The sequence below is a fragment of the Triplophysa dalaica genome, chromosome 22, assembly GCF_015846415.1.
Source record: "Triplophysa dalaica isolate WHDGS20190420 chromosome 22, ASM1584641v1, whole genome shotgun sequence".
Lineage (NCBI taxonomy): Eukaryota > Metazoa > Chordata > Actinopteri > Cypriniformes > Nemacheilidae > Triplophysa > Triplophysa dalaica.
In genome coordinates this window covers 10,993,089-11,015,266 of record NC_079563.1, presented here as the reverse complement: position 1 = coordinate 11,015,266, position 22,178 = coordinate 10,993,089, and the positions used below count along the sequence as shown (strand labels likewise).

Sequence of the window (22,178 nt, the reverse complement as noted above, 5' to 3'; positions counted from 1 at the left end):
TTTAAAGTATAACTTTATGCATTAAATGCTGCGGTTTATTATAAAACAAAAATGGAGCAGAGTGTACGGCAAAGCAAAGGAACCAGTGGATTTATGTTTCCATTTAAATAATACATCATAAGTTGTGTAAAATTATTTGCCTCTTTCTGTTTTAACTCTTTATATAATACTACTTCATAAAAAACTTATTAAAGAAGCATTAACATATTGAGGTGTCACTGAAAAAGTGTAATATATTTCTTGTGTGTATGTGTGTGTCTTTAACTTTGTCAGACAAAATCTTTTTGTCATATTTTCTTTTCTTTCTTTTCAGTCTAATCCAAACTTTGTCCATAATACAAATTATTATTCTTTCTTGTGTCATAAAAAGTATAAAAATAATATTTAATGTTTTTTTAAGTAAATTGCATACGTTTTTTTTAAAATGCATATTAAAAATGCTGTCCTTCTGAGACATTATATTTCCATATTTCATGGTATTTATTTTTTGGCATAAATTACTGTTTATCACTGTTTTTTGCAAAAATCCAATAATTAAAAAGTATTAAAAACTGATTGTCAATTTTGACAAGACAGTATTTAATCATTTAAAAAGTACAATGTTTTTTCCATTTTCTGAAAAAATGCAAATTTGGACATACAAGGCTTTGGAAGGACAGCGATGAAATGTGTCTGTAATGTGTATTAAATCGACCAGAAATCGAAAATGGTTGTTCCGTGAGTGATAGTTCACCTTCAAAATGAAAATTCTGTCATCTGTTACTCTCTCTTGTCATTACAAACCTGTTTGACTTTCTTTCTTCTCCAGAACACAAAAGAAGATATTTTGAAAAATGTTAGTAACAAAAGAACATTTTGGGTCAACACAATAGAAGTCAATGGGGACCAATAGTTTTCGGTAACCAACATTTAGAAAAAATATCTTCTTTTGTATTTTACAGAAGAAAGAAAATCACACTGGTTTAAAATAGCAACAGGGCAAGTAAATGATGACAGAATTTTCATTTCGCAGGCGAACGATGAATTTAAAATGCTACAAATAATTGTCTTGTCTTTGACAGATAGAAATGTTCACATGGAGTAAAATTATAAATAAGTGCTTTACTCCATTTATTTTGAAAAGGCTTCCTGGATGAGTGTAGGGAACGTTCTCAAATTTCGATTATTTGAGTCTATGAACATTCAAAACTTCGACTCCATCTTCCTCACCCAAGTATCCAGAATTGTCCATCATTTGCTGTTCAGACTCTGTGAGACTATAAGGGGAGCTACTGTAGTCTGCAGAAAGAGGAAGGCTGCGACAGCGCCCCCTGCGCTGCTCTGAGGTAGAGAACGTGGAACTGCGTTGTCTTTGGCAAGTTGATGAATTCGCTTCCCGCAGCTTCCTGGCCAGGATGTTCCTCTGGATAGGAGAGGGACCTCTTCTGCTCCAGTTTTGTTCTGCTCTTTCCATGATGGAAGATGGGCTCCGAGTGATCCTGTGGCGATCCACCGGGGGTTCTTTCGTGGGTGTCACGGGAGCGGATTTAGGAACCATTAAGGAGTTTGACTGGGAGCGTGGCGTGTCCACCCATGGCCGCCTCCTTTGGTCACTCGATCTATTAGTAGGGTTGGAGCAGGACCAGACCTCAAGCTCAGGTAGCGTATGCTCCAAGGTTCTGTTGCGACAACTGCCCTCTGGAAGCTGCCGGGGAGTCACTTGGGTCATGCTTCTCTCTCTGTAGGGTCGTGATGGAGGAACCTGCTGTTGGTTGCTTTCATGGAAGCTTGCCGTTCTTCTGAAATTTGGATTCTGGGGGTAGTTTACTCTGCTGCGCTCGACCATCTCCACCCAATCCGCTGTGCGCTCAAGCACACGGGAGCTAGCGCTGAAGGCAGACTTTGTTGGGCCCAGCAACATGTCTCCTTTGTGTCTCTCTGAGAAGCCTCCTGTGTGTTTTGGAGGCCACGTGGGTTCAAGAAACAGAGACTTCAAGCGGAAATGGCTGCTGCTGGCTTCCTCTGGGCTGTCAACTTCCTTAGGCACAGGAGTTAGGCTAGCCGGGTTTGAAGCTGTGGCCTCCAACATGCTGTCATCCACAGGACTCTGGGACACGTGGTAGACTTGAGTGGCCTCTTTCAACCCCTTCTTCTTCATCTCCTTGAGCTGCTGTTGAGCCAAGCGGTATCCAAATACAGGTGGAACAATCTTTTGGCCAGAAGGGGACATCCTCTCGGGGTCTTGAGGAAGGGGAAGAGATATGCTCTGCTGGCGAGTCAAGACAACCCGGTCTGACGGTCCTTGCTTTGCAGGCAAGGTGAGCCCTTTTTGTAGAGGAGCTGCTTGGACACTGTCAGAAAAACTGGGCCTCTGCATGCTGTGACCACAGATGGAAGCTTCATCTGAGTTTTTCCGACCACTGGGGGAGTGCATAGATCCACGTCGCATGGAGCTACACTTTGGAGCACGGCAGAGTTTTCTCCACACGGTTATCAAGATGGTGGCCAGGATCACAGCCAGGCACAAGGAGATCCCAGTGACTACCATGAGATTCCCACCAAGGGAGCTCACGGCTGGTGGAGGGGTGAGGGATGAAGGTGGAATCTCCTCTAAAAAATAGAAGATAGATTGGAGCAGTTCTAGCATTGTGGATGTGACAGATGCAGTCCAAATTTGAAATATAAATTCTCAAAGAACATATTTACTGCTAATATGTTGAATCAACTTGACTTTTAAGGTCATGGAAACATAACGTCCCATTCTGTAAGGTCTTTATACACTTCTGAAGAAATAGTTATGTATATTATAATGCATTTCTGTCAATAGATCCTCTAAAATATTACAGATTGGACCTTAAAAAATATATACATATAAACGCTCAGATCTATCAGTATGAAAATTTTTGGTAAAAGCTTTTTTTATGGTAGGGTTGACATATTACTCACTCCGAATATACTGTTAGTAGTCATATTATTAATGGAATTATTAATAAATCTGTATTTTTTCTTATTAAGAAGAAGACATGTTTTATTATCAAGACTTAATTTAATGCAAAACAGACTTGAATAGTCCAGGAACGAAATGCTTACCAATGCAGTCCTCAAATGAACAGTACGACTGCTCTCGAACCATGCCGGTGCACTGCATCCCACCACCAGATGGCAGCAGACATTCACGCACGCGCTCTCGAACCCCTTCACCACACGTCACACTGCAAGCACTCCAGGGCTGCCACGGACCCCACATTACTTCAGAGCAACAACAATTAGATAAATATATTGAAAATAATGAATAATGAATAATATGTAAACAAAAACAACTTCAACAACTGTGAAAATCAGGCTAAAGTCTCATTTATGAGAAAAGAAGCAACAACGACCAATCCATAAAAAATGTCAATTGTTGACATGGCCTTCTCAGAAAATAAAGATATGGAGTTATATTTTCACAAAATGTTCTTCGCATTATGTAGGATGATTTTATGTTGAAAACGGTAAACCACATAAAATGACTAGCCGGGTTTTCACAAACAGGGTTACATTGTCGCAATTTATAAAGAAAATGTGTGTGTTTTTAAACACAGCGCTATGTTGTAGCAGAATCTCTCTGATTGCTGATTTTTTTTTTGCAATTTGATTCTAATGTTTTTTGGGCAGTGTTGGGTTAGTTTCTCTGAAAAAGTAATTAATTACTAGTTACTAATTACATATTCAATAGTGTAATTAGGTTACAGTCAAATTATTCCCTACAAAAAGAATATACTTTCTTATTTCTAATTACTTTCTATATCCCACATCCAACTTCATTAGAATTGATTGAAGGGTAGACATGAAACGGCTTATTTAATTAATTCAAATAAATACTAAATAACTACATAAATCATTCTCATTAACTGACCAAAGAATACAAATGTGAGAAGGACACATCAAAGCATACCTTTTAAAGTTAGACTTATAATTTTGATGTGTTTGTCATTATTGAATAAATTACACAGTAGCAAAATTACAAAAGAATTAACTGTTTTTAAATTACAGATAAATAAGAGTAATCCCATACCTTACTTTTTCCAAGCAAATAAAATAAATAAATTACAGTCACTTATTACTTAGTAACTAGTTAGACACAACACTGGTTTGGGTGGTTTCTAAGGAATATTACCTATCTACATACACCACAGGTCCCCTTGCATGAAATTCTGCATGTTGTTTCTACAGTAGCCCTAAACGGACAGACTGCTCTTCAGAGGGCATTTTGAAAATACGTTATCTCCTTCGACAAAGAAGCAAAAACGTGAAAACATCTTAGTTCTGTGTCAGCCACCGTAGTGCTCCGAAAGGGAGGGGTGAGGGGTAGAGTGAGCCATTGGTTGCAATTCACAACCTCACCACTAGATGCCTCTAAATTTCATACAGTGGACCTTTAATGGGATAGTTCAAAAATAACAATTCTGTCATCATTTATTTACCCTCCTGTCATTCAAAGCCTGAATATTAAACGTTCTTCTGCGGAACACAAAAAGCAGATGATTTGAGAAATGTCTATGTGGTCTTATGTTCATACAATGGAGGTCAATGTGGGACAATGTTATTTGATTATCAACGTTCTTCAAAATATATCCTTTTGTGTCATGCAGAAGAAGTAGTTTTGAGTGAACTATCCCTTTAACAACCTAAACAATTGTAGTAACAGTAAATATGTATAATATACTTTTTACTGTCTGTCATTTTATCCCATCTACTCACGGTGTAACACATAAATGATGTAAGAACGTAAATTATAAAATTCATTGTCACTGCGAGGTCTTTAAAAAGCTCATTAAAAAATCTCAGCGATGATAATATAGCAAAACCAAATCTGAACAGTAACAGATCCCCCACAAGCCTAACTCACTTGTATGCCGTTGCACAACAACACAAGAATGTGCTAAACTGGGAGCTTGAATGTAGCCAAGTGTGAAATGAAAGCAGTATTTATTCCTGCCGGTGTCAAAGAGAGAGCAGTTAAACTCAGTATCATTCTCCACTTGAGTGATGAAGTTTAAGGCCATATGAGTAGAAGACTTCTCTTTCCCCTCTTCCCTATACACCAGAACTTTTCCACTGGTGGCCGTACAGGGAGGAGCGATACGACGGACCGACACGGTTCCCACACAGCCACTTTTGTAGATGTTATCCACAAGGAGCTTGTAGGAGAAGATGCTCGAAAGATAAAGAGGACCTGAGGATTTGATGTCCTCTTGGTTGTGGGGGGATTTGATGGTAATCTGGATGAATCCATGCTCTGTAAGTGGGGAAGCGCAAACCATGTCGACGTGCTGGGACCTAACCACTTTGATGTGATGTCTTATCTGGTTTTGAACCTTGTTGATGGTGTTTCTACCTTGCTCCAGATAGCTGACATCAAGAAAGAGAGATGAGGCTTTGCCATTAGCACAAGGATGGAAGTGGTCATTGGTGTATACGCCAATCCTGAATCCGTCAGCGCTTCGGTTGTTGTTGCCACGATCAATAGCCAGGTGAAAGGTGGGCCAGTGCACACGCAGAACCGGGCTCCACCACCAGATGTCGGTCCGATTAGAGATAACCTGGTTGTGTTTCTGCTCCAGCCTGAATCTGAAATTACCCGCGTACAGGAAGTACGAGCAGTTGAACTCCAGTGACCCTTCTGATTGGCTGAAGGAAAGTGACCTGGTGAGTACTGTAACATTCCTGTCCATGTCAATCAATGCCACAGCCAGTTTGTGATCGGTGATGTTGCTGTCGGTGCTGTAATCCACAAACACGCTGGCGTTGCTTAAAGCAATGTGCATTGACGGCCAGAGATGGATACCAGCCATAGCTACAGAAAAGAAACACAAACAAAAAAATATGTATTAGCATCACACTTGCAGAATTTAGTTTTTCCACCTTTATTGCCCGTCAGAAAATGTCTGATTGATAATAAAAAATTGGCGTTTAAGAAAAATTCCACGATTGTCTGTTAGCACATCATGGGAACGTATACACATATTGTGATTTATAAACGCTGCTTGTGCAGGTCACTTCCTGCAGAAAAAACAAAAGCATCCAAGGAAAGAGAGCGCAGGAAGAGTAAGTGACCCTCCCTTCCCCCCTCCATTTTCCTCTCCAACTGAGCCTGATACACTCCAAACCGCCAATCACAGACCTGCGGTTAAACTCTGTTTTGCGTGTTGAATCGTATAACTAAACTAATTTGGGAGTTGATCCCTGTGAAAGTACAGCGCTGGAAGTCTTAAGATAAACTACTAGACTTTCTTTATATATAAGAAGCCAATCTCACCAAATCCCATCAGGAAGAGCAGGAGAAATGGGGTCACTGTAGGAAAGCCCTGTGTCATTCCGTCTCCTGCAAACTCTTATCTTTCTTTGTCCACATCACTCCCTTGCACTATTTTTTCCTCTGTCCTGAAAATAAAATCAGTGAGACAGAAGGGTGAATGATATACAGACTATATAGAATTACAGCATATGACACATGCGGCAACTTGCCCCAATGTACGCCTATATGAAAAATTGTATCATAACTTAACCTGTAGTTGCCTACTGTGTTTGCATTGCTAGTGTAGTTTTGGTCACTTGCTTTTACCAAAATAGGCCTACATCACCGTTTTAGATTTGAAGGAAAACAGGAATTTAAACTTTTAATTTAAGACAGTTTTGAAATAGGTTTAAATCCTACAAAAACCCCACTGCTAAAGGGAAAATCTTTATATTTAGTGCTTTTGGCTCAAAATCTTGAGAAAAGAAGTAATTTCCTTTGTGAGTAGCCCCACAAAGGCTACTCTTAAAATAGTCAAATTAACCATGTTTTATGGCAGATTTAGTTACATTGACATCTAGTCATTTAACAGACGCTTTTATCCAAAGCGACTTATATGAAGGAAACAATGGAAGCAATTTGAACAACATAAGGACAACAAGAAGCATAAGTGCAATATAAAACTAGTTTCATATAGCCTACCACAGTATACAGAGCTAAGTTTATTATTATCACTACCAATAACTATTACTTAAACTATGGTAATTCTGGTGAGACCACATTATATACAAAATACAAAACATACTAATAATTAAGAATAACAAAAATCTATGGTTCCTATTTTACCCTATAAATACTGTACTGGACTATAGCAATACATTTGAACACTACATTTGATAGGAGTGGTTCACTTCAAAATAAGCATCAATTGACATTCCATGGTCATTTTTATTCCTGTTATTGAAAGTCAACGGGTGCTTAGTTTGAGGTGAGCTACTTTAACTCTCACATCTAAATCCATAACATCATGTTGTATTCTACTCTCAATATTCTCAGATAAACCCGGTGAACTTGAGAACGTGCAATAAACACAAATGAAATAGTAAAACAGACTGTCAGTAGCTGAGAAGATTAGATTACTCACGTATGACATTGAGGTGCGTAAATCAGATATTTTCCTGAATCATTATCTCCTGGACGGGTTCAAAAGCAATGTTACCGTGGGTTTAGTTTGACGCGTTTAATGAATGAATGCGTGGAGCGCAAAATGCAATGATCTAAGCGCGCGTTTCCGTTGAGCGTGAGCGCGCCTACCCCTGCTTCCCCTACCGGCTCCTGTAAAGGAAATCATTGTGTGCCGTCTCTACAAAATCTATTTAGCTTTCAAGACTCCCCAATGAGTGATAACGAACAATTGTATAATTTTCAACTTCCAACCATATCCAACATTAGAGTCAAAGTTACCAGAGATGTCAATGAGTTGTGGATATAAATCCACTCCTCGATAATGGAGTTCACAGTTGGGAAGTCTCTGCCTAGATAGAGTAACATTTAATAATAACTTTATTTTATTATTGCTTAATGTTAGACTACGTTTAGGTACAAACTTTCCATTGCAATCCACTTTGGGATTGTTGGCTCACACCTTTCCTTGAAATAGATCTTACAAAAACTATCAGAAATACCTGATCATGAAAAGATGGTCTGTGATTTTTTTTAAATTGGAAAACTGACTAAGCAGCAATATTCTATAGCAATGATACAAGAAAACGATAAATAAGAGAAGAAATTAAAGTCAAAATATGTTTAATTACTTTTAACACACCAGTCTGTTAAATATGTGGTACTGTATGTTTTATGAGACGAATCATATTCCTCTTAATCTTCTGATGTCAGATTATTTATTTTAAAAGTTTGTTTTATCTTCCTCCCTCTGAAATCCTGCTGTACAAATGTCCTTAGCATTAAACATGGAACTGGAAGCACACACGTTCATGAAAAAACTGTTGAACATGTTCACAATGATCTGCTAAATACATAACATATGAATCCCGCTTTAGGCAAAGAATGCAGTAACACACACAGGTAGTTTAACAAAACTTATGAAAGACGGTATTGACAAAAACAGTGGAAAGCAGGAGCCACATGTGTCCAGAGCAAGGGCTAATCGGTTGTCAGCTCAGTTTTTGGGGGTCCAGCAGGAAGTATCTGAGAGTCATGGTCGATAATATATCATCCCATACGTCAGAACAGGTTTGGATAAAAGCGCAGACCTTCTACTGAATCGTCACGGCATAGGTGACCAATTTTCTCGGCTAATAACAATCTGAAAAAGAAAGATATAAATATATTAACATAGAAAGCTGCTTTGAGAATATTTATTATATAACCAAATGTATTCCTGCGAAATATAGACAATACCGCTCTTTAGAAAGAAGAACTGAGAGTCCTAAAAGCTTGGCAAACTCTTCAGCTGTAAGTGAGCCCTTTTCAGTCACCTGGAATACAGAAAACAAAGGACAACACAATCAAATTGAATAGATGTCCACATAATAAACACTTGTGTGTGCTTCTGGACTACTGCAAAAGCTAAAAACCATGAAACAGGTTTAATTGTATTTAATTAAAGTATAATTTAATTTCTGGGCTGAAATATGACTTGAGGATCCGCAGTGAGTGAGGCAATAATTGGTGCTTGACAGCCAACAAGTCACAGAAATGTGCTTGTTTTCTTGAACATTCTCACATCTGCCTTGGACTCTACAAGGATGGAAATTTCTGATCCGACACACCTCTCGTTCCAGTCCTTTGACCTAAAACACCACCACCCCCGACACATCTGCTAGCCGTGTCTTGTCCAAAACACTTGAAGGTGGTTCATTTAATACAATGAAGACTTTGAGCGCCACCATTTCTATTTCTATTGAAGAAATGGCTGTACAAGTTTGTGGTCACAGATCTCCTCCAATTTCCACTCAACAAACCCACAATTAAACACGACAAGTTACTGTGTGATGTTTGAACGGCCACAAGTGATTTCACGGATGGCGGGATATGACGGCATGTCACTCACATTATCTAGAGCTGAGGCAATCATCTCCTCCTCACTGTGGGACTGGAGCTGTACCACCATCACCCCGCTGTCAAATATTCGCAACCTTGAGAAAAGACAGAAAAACTGTTGATCACAATAAGAACTTAAGAAGATCGCAGCTGAAATTTGACAGTAGGCAAAATGCACGGCGTCTTATTGCAGTCCGTGACCCACATTGTTGCTTTCTTTTGAAAGGTGGAAAATGAAGACAAGAGACAGAGGGCGGACATGGGTCCTGAAAACAGGAAGTCTGCCAGGAAGTGGCTAACCGATCTCGCACTGACCTTCCTCTGCCTTCAAAGCCTGATTTGTACAGATTTTATTTTAACCACGCAAACATATACACGTAAAAAATTATCAAAACCTTACCGCAGAGGGAGCTTAAGTGCCTCAAACATCTTACAGGCATTGACCAAGTCCTCTGGAGAGAGAAGCTGAGAAAAAACAAAGTGTGATTAATATTTATCCATCAGTTTTGAAATAATCATCAGATATATATTCACACACGTCTATATGCCTTATGCATTACTGTCTAGGATATATTAACACTATACTAACAGTTTTGAATGTAAATACATTCAGAATATTCTGATATTCTCAATACAGTCAGTATATTCTTATAACACAGATAAGTGGGAGGAGTCATTATGTGGGTGACATGATGACTCCTCCCACTAATTGGTTGCTACATAAAAACACTAATACACCAAAATACATCTTATACAAAGTGTGCAAAAATACCATGTATTCTTATATTATTCTATAATTTTTCCCTTATTTCTATACATTTTTACTATATGTCTCTTCAAATGTTTTCTTGACGTTTGTTCCAAAACTAAAAATATTTTCTGGAAAGCAAAGTTGTAAGTTACTGTGAAGACAGCACACCAAAAAAAAAATCACCTGAGAATTTGGCGATAACATTATATAAGAATTTAAACACCCCCCAAAACAATACATCCACTCATAGTCAATGAAAAAAATGTGCAGTGTTCAATCTTTAAATGAAATCAAGGGGGCGATTTGTTTACAGTGTAGCAAAGGTGACAAAATGCTTTGATCTCTCCAGATGGCTGTCATGCCTAATGCCGCTGGGCAGGAGATCAGGGTCAGCCTTGAATAACTCTGTCACGAGAGACACTGTTGCCCTCTATAGTGAGTCACGCAGGCCTTTATACGCTTTGAAGAAGCTGATTCATTAGAAGATCTGTAATTGTACCTGTGCAGGCGCATCTTACCTCCATCCCTCGGGCTCTGTTCACTAGACAGTACACTTCAGTGAGGGCCATCATTCCTCCCCGTTCCTAGAGTGATTGATAAACAAAGAACAGTAAAATAGAAAATATATCGCTTACTATACCCTTCTTAGTTCTGGTTTTCACGTCTGACTGGAATGTCTAGAAAACACAATTCTGTGGAAGTGTGCTAGGCTCCTCATGCCTCAGGTTCAAGAGACTGTGGAGTATTTAAATCCAATAATAGAAACATTCAAATGAAATTATGCATGAGCGGTCCCATGAGAATATAAAAACAGTAAAGTCATTACCTCCAGTGGAGCCTGCAGCATGTCCCCGAGCTGTTTGGCGAGCTGAATGTGGTACTGTGTTCCTGAACCGTGTGTTTCTCTGGTAACTGGGTTGGCTATGCCCATACTCAGCAAATAAGACTTGAAGCGGATAGTCTGTCAGATAGCGGACACAAACATGGATGAAAAAAACCCTGCATCTATAACGAAATCAGCTGAGCTCATTTGTGAAAGCAATGCGTCCATGCAACAAAAAAAATCATTTATTTCATTATGCTCCATCAGAGCATAGGTGCATCATTTGTGCTCTGATTGGTTGATCTCAATCCTGGAAACCAGCCCATTATGTAATTTCCTGATCGTAACACACCTGTGGGATGTGTGTACTGTGAGTGACCAGGATTGCTGAGCTCATTGTGGATTATGCTGCTAATGTTTGCCAAGCCTTGATTTTACAGACACTCAGCAGACAAAAAACATGACGCATACAAACATAAACAAACACAATCTTTCAGTAAAGGCTATATCTATCGTCTTTGAAACAAAATATTCAAAAATAAAGAAAAATAAACAATTTACTAAATATAATCTAAGATCCAATAACCCTATTAATTGAAGAAGGATTGAAGCAGTAATTGACTTTGAGGTAGATTGCGGGAAATGGCTTCACTGAAGGTACTCTTCATACAAATGTTTATGTACAATGACGTATGTTCTTAAAGGGTTGCTGCAACGTTGTGTCATGCATTCTGACTTCTTTACAATGTTAAAAGTGCTGTCTTCTCATGCTTAACATGGTCAAATTGCCATAAAACGAATTGGCCGTATTACGTAGTATTTCTGTGCTCAATACACTCCCCCAGCGATCAAACAGGTTTCGGAAAGCTTTTTTCGTAAATATAAACTGTTTTAGACTGTGTTTTGATAATGTGCTTTAGTTCAGCATACCCCTCCCCTCCGCAAGCAGCGTATGATTTTGGAAGGAATCATACAGCTGTATCTATCTTTTATAAATGTGATCAAACGAAATACTCTTCGAAGATACCACGTATGCAATATTACTCTATAGGTACTCAAGATTAATATGAGATTGGCAGAAACCCTGTGTGTTAGGGCCGCTTTAACTATCGTCTGACATCAAATATTCTAGCCAATTGGATACTGTTTTGCTCTTTCGTCCTCAGTAGACCTCCTGTGCTTGCTTTAAGATGTACAATGCTTAAGTAAATGTAAATCTACAATTTCCATGCACTGCCCGAAGCTCACCTCATCTTCTGTGATGTCACCCTGTTTGTCTTTGATTTTATTGGCAATAGATTTGGAGAGCTCAACCATCTCTTTAGCCTGCAGGGGGAGATAGTGAGTAAAACAAGCATGAGGTATAAACTTAAACATGACAGTATGATAACTGACCCACCAATCTACTTAAACTGACCTTTTCCATCAGTTTGCTTAGATCCTCAAAAGCCTGCAAACAGATGTAAGAATGTATATATGAAGAGAAAGCAATGATCAAGACATCCAACCACATCCTGATCACATCAGCACCACTTTATCCTCTTTTATTTATACCTATTATGTTTTTATAGCCCTTATCAGGAGCTGCAATTACTTGTTAATCACTCTTTGTACCCACACCTACAGGATATCCCACTGCACTTTGGGTGCCCCTCTGTTTGCTTTCTTTTAATCTTCTATTATAGCTCTGCCAGGAAGCCTATTCAGAGCTATGAGGTCATCAAGCAGGGTCCCACATCAGGGGTCCATCAGAATGGGACCACAGCCCTCACTGCTTGATTATGGCCGCAGGTTTCCTGTACCCCGATTATCTGTGTTTATCTCAAGCATGCAGTCTATGGATAATACATCAGTGTGTTTCTGTTTTCTATATATAGCTCATTGTGAATGTGTGTTAATCTTTCATACCTCTGAAATATTTTTATCTGTCTCTTTTCTCTTCTCCTCCAATTTCCGCTCAATACCCACAATCCCCACAGCGCGTGTCCTTCCTGCCTACAGGACAACAGCAGGGAAAAATATCACCCTCACTCATTGTTACGCGCACAAACAATCAGTCAAACATACACACTAACAAATAACAAAGGCAAAGGAAGGAAAGGGCTTGAATGGAGTAATTTACAGGGCCGTTTACAGGCCACAATCTTTAAGCAACTATTAAGTTTCTTGCAAATTCTGTAAACTGTCTAAAACAAAAGAACCGTCTTGCAAATATATGAACAGTATCATAACAATATGATTAAATGAGTCAAATGGCAAAGTGTATTATTACAGTGCCACCAAGAGGACGAAATGAATACTACGTGTTTTTTTAATCAAAACTGAAATAAAAGGAGAGATACAAGGGTAAAAGGAGGCCAGAAAGTATTGTGTTTTGAATGCAGTCTCTCAGTCAAAGGGTTACTGTTGTAAATAAATGTGTAAATGTGACCTCTGACCTTGGGTCCTGTTCCCGTGGGTATCGGCTGTGACACAGGCGTATTCTCCCATTGTTTCCGAGTTATCTCCTCTGTTAGACGTCTGTAAAACTACACATGAAAAACAAATTACAAAAAATATTACTTCTCCTATCATCACTCATCTGACTTGTCATGACTGCCTACAGTTTGTAACTGTATGAAGCTTGATTTAGCTGTGCTATAAGCTTCATGCACATGGAAGCAAACCTTATCTTTGCATCATAATTCAAATATCAAAGCTACGTTAATCTCTTACCTCAATCTGCCCATGTTCCTTGAAGGACAACTTTATGTAAGAATACTTGCTCTTCTGGTAGGGGCCTGGCTCCTTATTTTCGGAGACCGGGTGCAGGTGGATGACAATTTTGGCACTGTGGGGTTTGAAAAGCAATGGATTATTTAACAAAATCGATCACACTTAGAGTTATACTAAGCGTGACAAAAAAAGTGACCTCTTTCCAATGCCTGCTGCTTGCTCTTCAAAAAATATAATCTGTGACAGGGGCATGTATATACAGCATTCCTACAGAGAAGCACAAAAAGAAGTGTAAGTAATCTATGTACATTCTCTTTGACGTAGATGATATGTTTTTTTTACCATTTAAACCAACTCTATCATCAATCAAATTGGACTGTGGGGATAAAAACTGGAGAGATGTGAAAAATACTTTAAATAACATTACGTGGTTCTTTTGGTCTCTCCAGAGCAAGCGATGTGTAGTCAGTAGAACAATTCCCACATCAAGTTTAGCCTGTCATGAAGAAAACAAAGGAGACCTGTATGTAAATAAAGATACATTTGCTCTTGCTATTCAAATATAAGCTATCCATTTATACTGTACATATTTTTGAACAGCCTAAAACATATTACAACTTCAGCATTTGTATCTGTCGCTACATAACTTGGTTCAGCTAACGTTAAACTAATAAAATACCTTATCGTCCCCGTCGTAAAATCGCACTCCTCTTTGCTGGATAACTAACGTCTCGTTCATCTCAAGGAGTCCATTTGTCCACATAAATCTGTCCATTTTATTAAAACAATTAAATATTTGGAGTAAAAAAAGAGAGGATTTGAGGACACATGAAGCTACAACTGTTTACTTCCGCTTAGGTGTCTGAGAATTTGCCTGTTTGAAAGGAAACAATTCATTCAATAGTTTCCTCCCCATATTACTATGTATTTTATAAATCCAAATGCAAAAAAATCAATAAACAAGATATTTTAAAACAATATAATAATATAATATGTACCATATTATAGAATCTCTCACACACATTATAAAGTAGGCCATTAGACCCATAAAAGTTAGAAATGTATATCTATGATTAGACATTTTTTTACAGAAATAGAAAAATACCGCTAACATAATTATCAAGAAATAGTCAAGTCACAACGCATATAAATATCTTACGAAACGTCACTGAGAGCGTGGTTTAGTGCAAAATAACTGAACTAATCTTGAGGCGTATTAATGAACAGGTGCTTTCATGTCGGGGTCCTGACACAAACAGTCGCACACGTCCTGCATCCTTTAGCATCTCAGCTAAACCCCAACAAACAGCGAAAATATATAAAGCTAAACTAAATCAACGAGAAAACGATGAGCCTGTGCAACATCGTGGACATTAGTAATCGCACAGATATGATAAAAGACAAGCCTATGCGTGAACAATGATGCATTTGAACAGTGTGTCGATTTAGCACTGGACTATTGTTGTTTCTCATGTCAGTGATGCTAGTCTCAATTTAAAGAGACCAGCTGCGCTATTTTATAGACACAACTTTATATGCACTTATCTTCGCTAAAAGGTTCGATTAGATTCCTGAAGCCGAATAATATGAAAATCGGTGCTGTGGATCACAATAACGGGTACTGCATGAAGTTTACCATTAGCAAGTGAATGAAGGATTGTCATTGAGATGCTGTAGGTGGGATTGGTAATCAATACAGGGATCAGAGCATCGACAGACAAGATGGACAAGAAATCTTTTGACATCGTCTTGGACGAAATCAGAAAGGTAAAATGCCTTTAACGAAAGTGTTTTGTTAAATTTGTGGTTTAACATAGGCTGTGTTCTGTAATAATAATTGTGGGTGATGTTTCTTCCAGTAAAATGTATATATATTTTTCTGAAGTGTGTTTTGACAGATCAGCGAATCAAAGCTATAGAGCAGGTTCATGGGTATTTTTCCAGTGAGCAGGTATGTAAAACAATACAAATTCAGCTGTATGCCGGTGTACGTTGCATCTGATGCACATGTCTAAATCCACTTACTTTGTTTTAGGTGATTGACATTTTAAAATACTTCTCCTGGGCAGAGCCACAAATAAAAGCAGTTAAAGCCCTGCAACATGTAAGCGTACTGCTTCCTCACCCGTGATTTTAATCCTTCCACACAGTCTTTTTTACTGAGCTTTTTTTCTGCAGAAAATGATTGCAATTCCAACAACAAAGGTTGCAAACATCCTTAATTGTTTCACATTCTCAAAGGACAGAATCATTGTACTGGAACTCATTGCTCTGTAAGTGTGCGTTATAGAAATTAAACAAATATCTATATAAACCAAACATGTTGTTACATCAATGGTTATTCTGTTTTCTGGACAGAAATATTTGTGATGCTCAAAACTACCGTCCCGTGGAAGACACGTTTCGTATTCACTTGTCTGAGAAGAAACATGCAAGAAGGATCCTGGAGCAGGTAAAACTTAATCTTCTTCATGTGAATTTACAAACTGTAGTTAAGTGATTGAATGATAGGCTTTGTATGGTGTTCAGGTATGTAAGGTGGGATGTAAAGCTCCAGTAGCTATGATTTCATCCTGCGGGATGATCCCGGGGAACCCTTATCCCAAAGGCAAACCCAGCAAGGTCACCGGATCCTTTCCTGTGAGTCTATTAACCCTTCCCACAAGAAAGCATGTTGTGTCTGATTTTAAATGCAATTGCAGATTTATTTAGGGCTGTGTTTAAATGTAGCTCTTTAACATTTTACATTTGACTGGACTATTTTAAGGGAATTCCTGGCAAAAAGGAAGGAGAGGATACAAACCTGGATGGAAAGGGAATTGCTGCACGTATCCTTGGACCAAGCAAACCGGTATGTTTTAATTGGACAGGTGATACTGCCCATACATTTGTTTTGAAGACTTTTTTTTATTATTGCTTTACATTCAATTTTGTTTTTTCACCAGTCACCATCAACGTACAATCCACACAGACCTGTGCCATATCCTATCCCACCTTGCCGGCCACATGCAACAATCGCTCCAAGTAAGACCTTCTTTTTTCGTATTACATACATACGTCTGTTTTAGACAAGTTAACATAAGTTAGAATGAAGCTGTGGAGCTGATCCTCCACATTAAAAAGCATGTATGGGTTTAATACATGAGATAACATAACAGAAGGCACCAAAAATAAAAGGCTGTTATGAAGGTAAAGCCACAAAACTTGCATCAAACATGGTAATGTCTTATCCAGAACAATCTTTGAACAAAGTTGATGAATCATATGCCAACAGTGTTTGCCTTTGTGCACTCACATAATATAAAATTTCGCAAGGGGTTAGAGGCTCTTATTCATCCAACATTTCAGAATATTCTCACCCTTTTCTCCGGATACCGCTCAGGTGCGTACAACAACGCAGGTCTGGTGTCAGTGGGCGGGGTCATCAACGCCAATGTGCCACCCCCACCCTACCGATCCACTCCCAGTTTGGCAGGTACAACGTGCAGTTGCTGTTGCTAGCGCTGTGTGCTGCCTTTAACAGCTGCCAACAAATGCTGTCTGTAGATTCTACCTCACCACAGCATGCTCTAAACCTGCTTGCAGCATCGATAATATGCAGTTTAATCATGCTTAAAATGCTCTCCAAGGGTTCTTTTCTGACCAAAATAATATGGTATAATAAATCACTGTAAACGACAACAGAATTGCATATTATTACACACTTCACTTATCACATTAAATATAATTTTAGATTTTTTTTTAATGCTCAGTGGTTGTTAATATATGTGTGCAATAACTCAGAAGGGGGCAGTATGTTATATGTTTTAAGGACCCAATGAAATCAAATTGGAATTTTTTTTTTTTATTGCACATTGAACTCTTAGTCTGTCTGTTTTGAGGTCATCCATTTGTTTGTGTAATAGCGCTTCTTGTGGAGCTCATGATCCTATTTCGACTTCTGTTCCAGTTGGTTGCATAATGCTTATACTTTTGCATTCCCCTTATTGTGTAAGACAGAAAAGAACTGCAGCCAAAACAATTTCATGGGGTTTTTAAATCAATGTTCAGACAATTAAGGCTTGCTTTGCATAATTTGCACCTCTTACGGTAAAGCCACAGCATGGGAGATTTCCTATTTTGCTTCCTTTCTAATGCATCTTCTAATGCAACACTAATAAACCTTACGCATGGGGTGTCTGTTCTCATTTTGTCCTTTTTTACTTTCTCTACAAATTTAAATTGCGCCCATTCTTCTGTATTTCCAGGTTACAGTCGACCTGCCAGTCAGCAAAGTCAAATCTCCAACATCATTGGCACACCTGCTTCTCATAGCTCCACCCCAACAACTCCTTCGACCCCCCAGCCTCAGCCTACCACACCAATCACTCCAGTGTTCCCCGGCATGGTCCCATCCCAAAACCCTCTAACCCCATCCCCTGCTCCTGCCCCCTCACCCTCAGTCATCAAAGGCCCCCCTGTCCCCGCCAGTTCTCCCCACGTTGCCTCTAACTCCGGTGGCCACACGCCTATTTCCTCCCCATTCCCTGCCATGCCCCCTTCTGGTAGAAGCACCCCTTCTGTTATCAAAACGCCATCTGGAACACCCTGTGGTACACCCGGGCCAAGTACAAGTATCCCTCAATCTCCCTTTCATGTAGCACCCCGTTCGGAAACACCTTCCGGTGGCCGCACACCTACACATAGGGGGACCGGTGACCCCTTGACTCCTCATGGAGCTGCTATGGGTTTACCCTCTAAGAAGGGTTACCCAACCTCCTTAGATTCCCAGTCAGGCCACTCGTTTTCTGGTGCTCCTTCCCCCCAGCCGCATTCAGTTATCCGTAGCTACACCCCCTCACACACTCCCGGGCGCTTGACTCCAAACATGCAACATTCTCCCAGTCCTAAGCCTAACTCAGGGCTGTCCAACCAGCCATCCATGAGTAGCCCTGCTGGGGCGTTCTTTAGTGAACAGCATGCCCACGCCATGGCACGGCATGGTGGAGGCAGCGGAAGCAACAGCCCCATCCCTTCTGCTTTCAAAGGACCCTCAAGGTCTGGCACACCTTCTCTTAGCTCCCTAATCATGCCTAACTCCAACGTTCTTGCCCGACCAATGGGCATGCCCCACGGCACTGCCTCCCCTCAGCCCTCTTTATCCAGCACTGCCTGTGCATCCGGACTCCACGGTCTTTCCTCATCTCTCGGCTCCCAGTCTGGAAGCAGCCCCGCTTCACATTTTCCAATATCTCCGTTCCCTGGAGGCCAGTCTTCTTGTTCCACCTCGTCCACTGCTACTCCTCCAGCCTCATCTATGTATTCAGGCCTGGCTCACTCTAGTGCTCCTTCTCCCTCACCTTTCGGCCTCGGCTTGACCACTACTGCGTTTCCGGGTCTCCCCCCTGGTCCTAACCCTGGTTTCCCAGGTTTTGGTGGTGTTGGGTCTCCTGCAGCAGGTAGTCCAGTCCTGTCCTCTTTAATGGGGCTTCCAGGAGCCTCTTCCTCAGTAGCCACCGTCGCACCTCTCCAGGCGGCAGCAGTCGCAGCGGCCGCCGCAGCAGGAGTGCCATCCTCTTCCCCTGTGCTTCCTGGATTCGCCTCTGCATTCAGCTCGAACTTCAATCCTGCTCTGGTTGGCCAGGCTGGGTATGTTTTTCCTCTCTTGATTGGTCAAAAGCTTAAATTTAAGCCTATTCATGTATTAATTTATGTAGGTTTCCTAGAAAGTACAGGACAATGATGTCTCTTTAGTCTCCATATTGTAGACGTGTTCCAGTTGTAATACTACCTTTAAAGTCCAAAGTCTTTAGTTTCTCAGTACTATCAGAGTGTTACACACTAATTAAGTTATGAAAATACTGTCAACACTGGAAACTTACAGCAACATGAAAGGACATGTTAATTATAGCTCTTAAAGAGATAGTTCACCCAAAAATGAAAAATTCTGTCATTGTTTACTCGCCCTCATATTGTTTCAAACCTCTAAAACTTTCATTGTTCTGCTAAACATGAAGATATTTAGGAGTTTTTCAGTAACCAAACAGATCTCATCTCCCATTGACTCCTACTCTTCTCCCATTAATTATCATAGTAGGAGTCAATGGGGGATTAGACTTATTTGGTTACTGACATTCTTCTAAATATCTTCCTTTGTGTTTAGCAGAACTAAGAAATTTACACAGGTTTGGAATAGTGATTGATGACAGATTTTTTATTTTGACTGGACTATCCCTTTAAAGAGTAACTATTACAATTTCCTTAAAAATTTCATGCAAAGTGTAATGTTACTGTGTGTGAATGCAAGCAGTCTACCAAGTTGTAAACCCGAAAGTGAGCGAATAGCAAAGTTATTGGCTTCGGAAAAAATTATTCAACTCTGAATCACACGAACGAGTCGTTTGTCATTATAATTTCAGTTCCGGGTCACATTTGCATGACACCGTGTAATGCCTGCTTACATTACATTTCACTGTACGCGGTAGACCAATCACAGCAGATTAGACCATCTGACCAATCAGATCAGAGTAGGCTGATAGACAGGAGAGGGTTAGACAGATGAATCGCCGAACGAATCATTTGAGAGTCAGTCAAGAAGTGAGGTAATAATTAATGCATATTATTAGAAAATGAAAGTGTTTTTACACCTTGTTTGTATGTACAATTGTTGTTGGACACTTCATAAACCAAAGTAGGACCATATGTCACAAAATATTTACTCTTTAAGCAATATTGCAGCGGGCATGTAACATTCTAGCTAGCGATATTGAATGCTTAGGGCTTAGGTTGATGTCATTTACACAACTGTTAGCCTCTCTTAATATTATTTACAGTGTTTTTGATCATTGTACGCTATTTAGGCTAACTGGTAGCCTCCAGGCCCCTGGTGGAGGAGCTTTCCCAGGATTGCTGTCTTTTCCCCCAGGCATGCCCAACTTCTCCACCGCAGCATCTCCTGCCCTCTCTGGTTTACACAACCCTGCCATGCAGTCTGCACTTCTGCAGGTAACACAATTAGCTTTGGCCTTGTTTTCAAGTTAGAAAAGAGGTTGGATCTAGCATATGTTTGTTTAAAAGTTGAAATATGATTCTCACTGTGTGGTTAACAGTTAAGGTTTGTTTGTATGGCCCATTTAGCTGAAGTCTCTGTGGTTTGTGGTTACAGGCTCATTCAGCATCAGCAATGGACAGTTACCCTCCCCAGCCCAATGGGTTTACAAATTACCCTTCAGCCGCTGGCTCGAGCTTCCCATTGCAGCCAGGCCTGCACCCATCTCTGGGATGGCAGTAACTACCTGTCGAAGAAATGGAATATGTTTAAAAATATGCAGCCTGCGGTGTAAGCATCATGTTTGATTGAGTAAATGATGTATAAACAAACATCGTGACTGCGGTTCTCTACATTTAGAGGCTGTGGATGGAAAAAGGTGCGTCAATTGTTGGTTAAACTAGAAATGACAGTTCCTGTAGAAGTGTGTCATCAAAACAATGTGGTTTGCTCGGCACAGAACTTCTCTGAAGATTGTTCTCTGAGGGGTGGACTGCTGTTAATAAGTGTGTATTTGGATGAAGGAGATGGATACTTATCTCTAGTATTATTTTGTTTGTAGAATTAGGGCATCGTTGTCATTTTGATGAAATGAGTACTGTCGTTTATTAATGATGAAATAATTTTAAATATACACCAGTAGATGAACTGTGAATAGTGTGGGTGTCTAAACTTTACTGTACTGTTTTTTTTTACCCTGTATCATGAACCTTAATGGTCTTTCCTCAGATACTGTACATGTAAATACCCTTTCAAAATGGGTGAAGCTGGTGTTTTCTCTTTGTGTTTGAGCTGGTTTTTCCTTTTGTTTTTACCCAAACATGCTTCTCTACAATTGTTTCTTTGAGTTGGTAACGTTGGTGTTACAAAATTTACACGGTTGTGCAATTTTACTGATGCTGAGGTCAGTATCATACAATCTGCATGTATATAAAGTTTAGACCTCTATAAATGCAGAGTCTGCAGTACTTCATTTTTTCCACTATTATATTATAAAATATATGATAGGATTAGTCTAGTATGTTCTAACAGAATAATGAAATAAAAGCCCTTTCTTCAGAGATATCTGTTGTCCGTCTTGACTGGTTTTATGTCTAAATAATAGGTTTGAGGTTTTCCAATATTGACTCACAGAACTCACAGGAACTTTCTAGATTAGCAGTATTGCGACATCTTTGGTATCTACAGAAGAAATTAAAATTGTGCATGATTTCTATATGAAAAGAATTGTGTCTGTGATCGTAACAAAACAAAATTAATATTGATGTATATTGCCAACTTTGTATAGAATTTTATAAAAACAGATATGTAGCATATGTTTGTGGTGGATTTGTACGGCCCATAAAGTTGGTTATATAGCGGCAACATTTTGTAACTGTTGGTTAAAGAAAGCTGTTTAAACATAAAAAGATAAAAAGTGAATGCGGTACGACATAAACTGATGAACTGTTAAGTAGTGGAAACATGTACCACATAACTCTTTACCACGTCATTGTCATGAGACCGTTGCTCCTGGTTTCCATTTGACCCTTGGTTTAGT

At 39.5% G+C, this 22,178-nt stretch overlaps 3 protein-coding genes across 5 annotated transcripts; 1 reads left to right on the top strand and 2 right to left on the bottom strand.

Annotated features, from left to right (window-relative positions):
* Positions 1–9: 9 nt before the first annotated feature.
* On the bottom strand, positions 10–7,535 carry LOC130411640 (thrombospondin type-1 domain-containing protein 1). Its single transcript, XM_056736425.1, has 5 exons — positions 7,404–7,535; positions 6,281–6,405; positions 4,871–5,818; positions 3,070–3,228; positions 10–2,589 (listed from the first exon to the last, which is right to left on the bottom strand). Exons 2-5 carry the CDS (start codon positions 6,336–6,338, stop codon positions 1,163–1,165), a joined length of 2,592 nt encoding a protein of 863 aa, XP_056592403.1. The 5' UTR covers positions 6,339–6,405; positions 7,404–7,535; the 3' UTR covers positions 10–1,162.
* A 513-nt stretch (positions 7,536–8,048) lies between these two features.
* Positions 8,049–14,463, bottom strand: vps36 (vacuolar protein sorting 36 homolog). Of its 2 annotated transcripts, none has more exons than XM_056736426.1 (14): positions 14,291–14,463; positions 14,039–14,107; positions 13,808–13,878; positions 13,612–13,726; positions 13,335–13,424; positions 12,805–12,891; positions 12,314–12,346; positions 12,145–12,222; positions 10,900–11,034; positions 10,592–10,657; positions 9,723–9,787; positions 9,333–9,417; positions 8,681–8,757; positions 8,049–8,585 (listed from the first exon to the last, which is right to left on the bottom strand). In XM_056736426.1, the coding sequence occupies exons 1-14, from the start codon at positions 14,384–14,386 to the stop codon at positions 8,504–8,506; spliced, it is 1,149 nt and encodes a 382-aa protein (XP_056592404.1). In that variant the 5' UTR covers positions 14,387–14,463; the 3' UTR covers positions 8,049–8,503. The 2 variants fall into 2 exon arrangements, with proteins under 2 accessions (XP_056592404.1, XP_056592406.1); XM_056736428.1 differs by having other exon boundaries at positions 14,039–14,132; positions 14,291–14,411.
* A 228-nt stretch (positions 14,464–14,691) lies between these two features.
* Positions 14,692–21,701, top strand: proser1 (proline and serine rich 1). 2 transcript variants are annotated; one of them, XM_056737224.1, is made up of 12 exons: positions 14,694–15,378; positions 15,497–15,562; positions 15,647–15,715; positions 15,790–15,884; positions 15,970–16,063; positions 16,141–16,251; positions 16,379–16,462; positions 16,557–16,635; positions 16,994–17,086; positions 17,859–19,239; positions 20,451–20,595; positions 20,756–21,701. In XM_056737224.1, the coding sequence occupies exons 1-12, from the start codon at positions 15,334–15,336 to the stop codon at positions 20,879–20,881; spliced, it is 2,388 nt and encodes a 795-aa protein (XP_056593202.1). In that variant the 5' UTR covers positions 14,694–15,333; the 3' UTR covers positions 20,882–21,701. The 2 variants fall into 2 exon arrangements, with proteins under 2 accessions (XP_056593204.1, XP_056593202.1); XM_056737226.1 differs by lacking the exon at positions 16,994–17,086 and having other exon boundaries at positions 14,692–15,378.
* Positions 21,702–22,178: the final 477 nt, after the last annotated feature.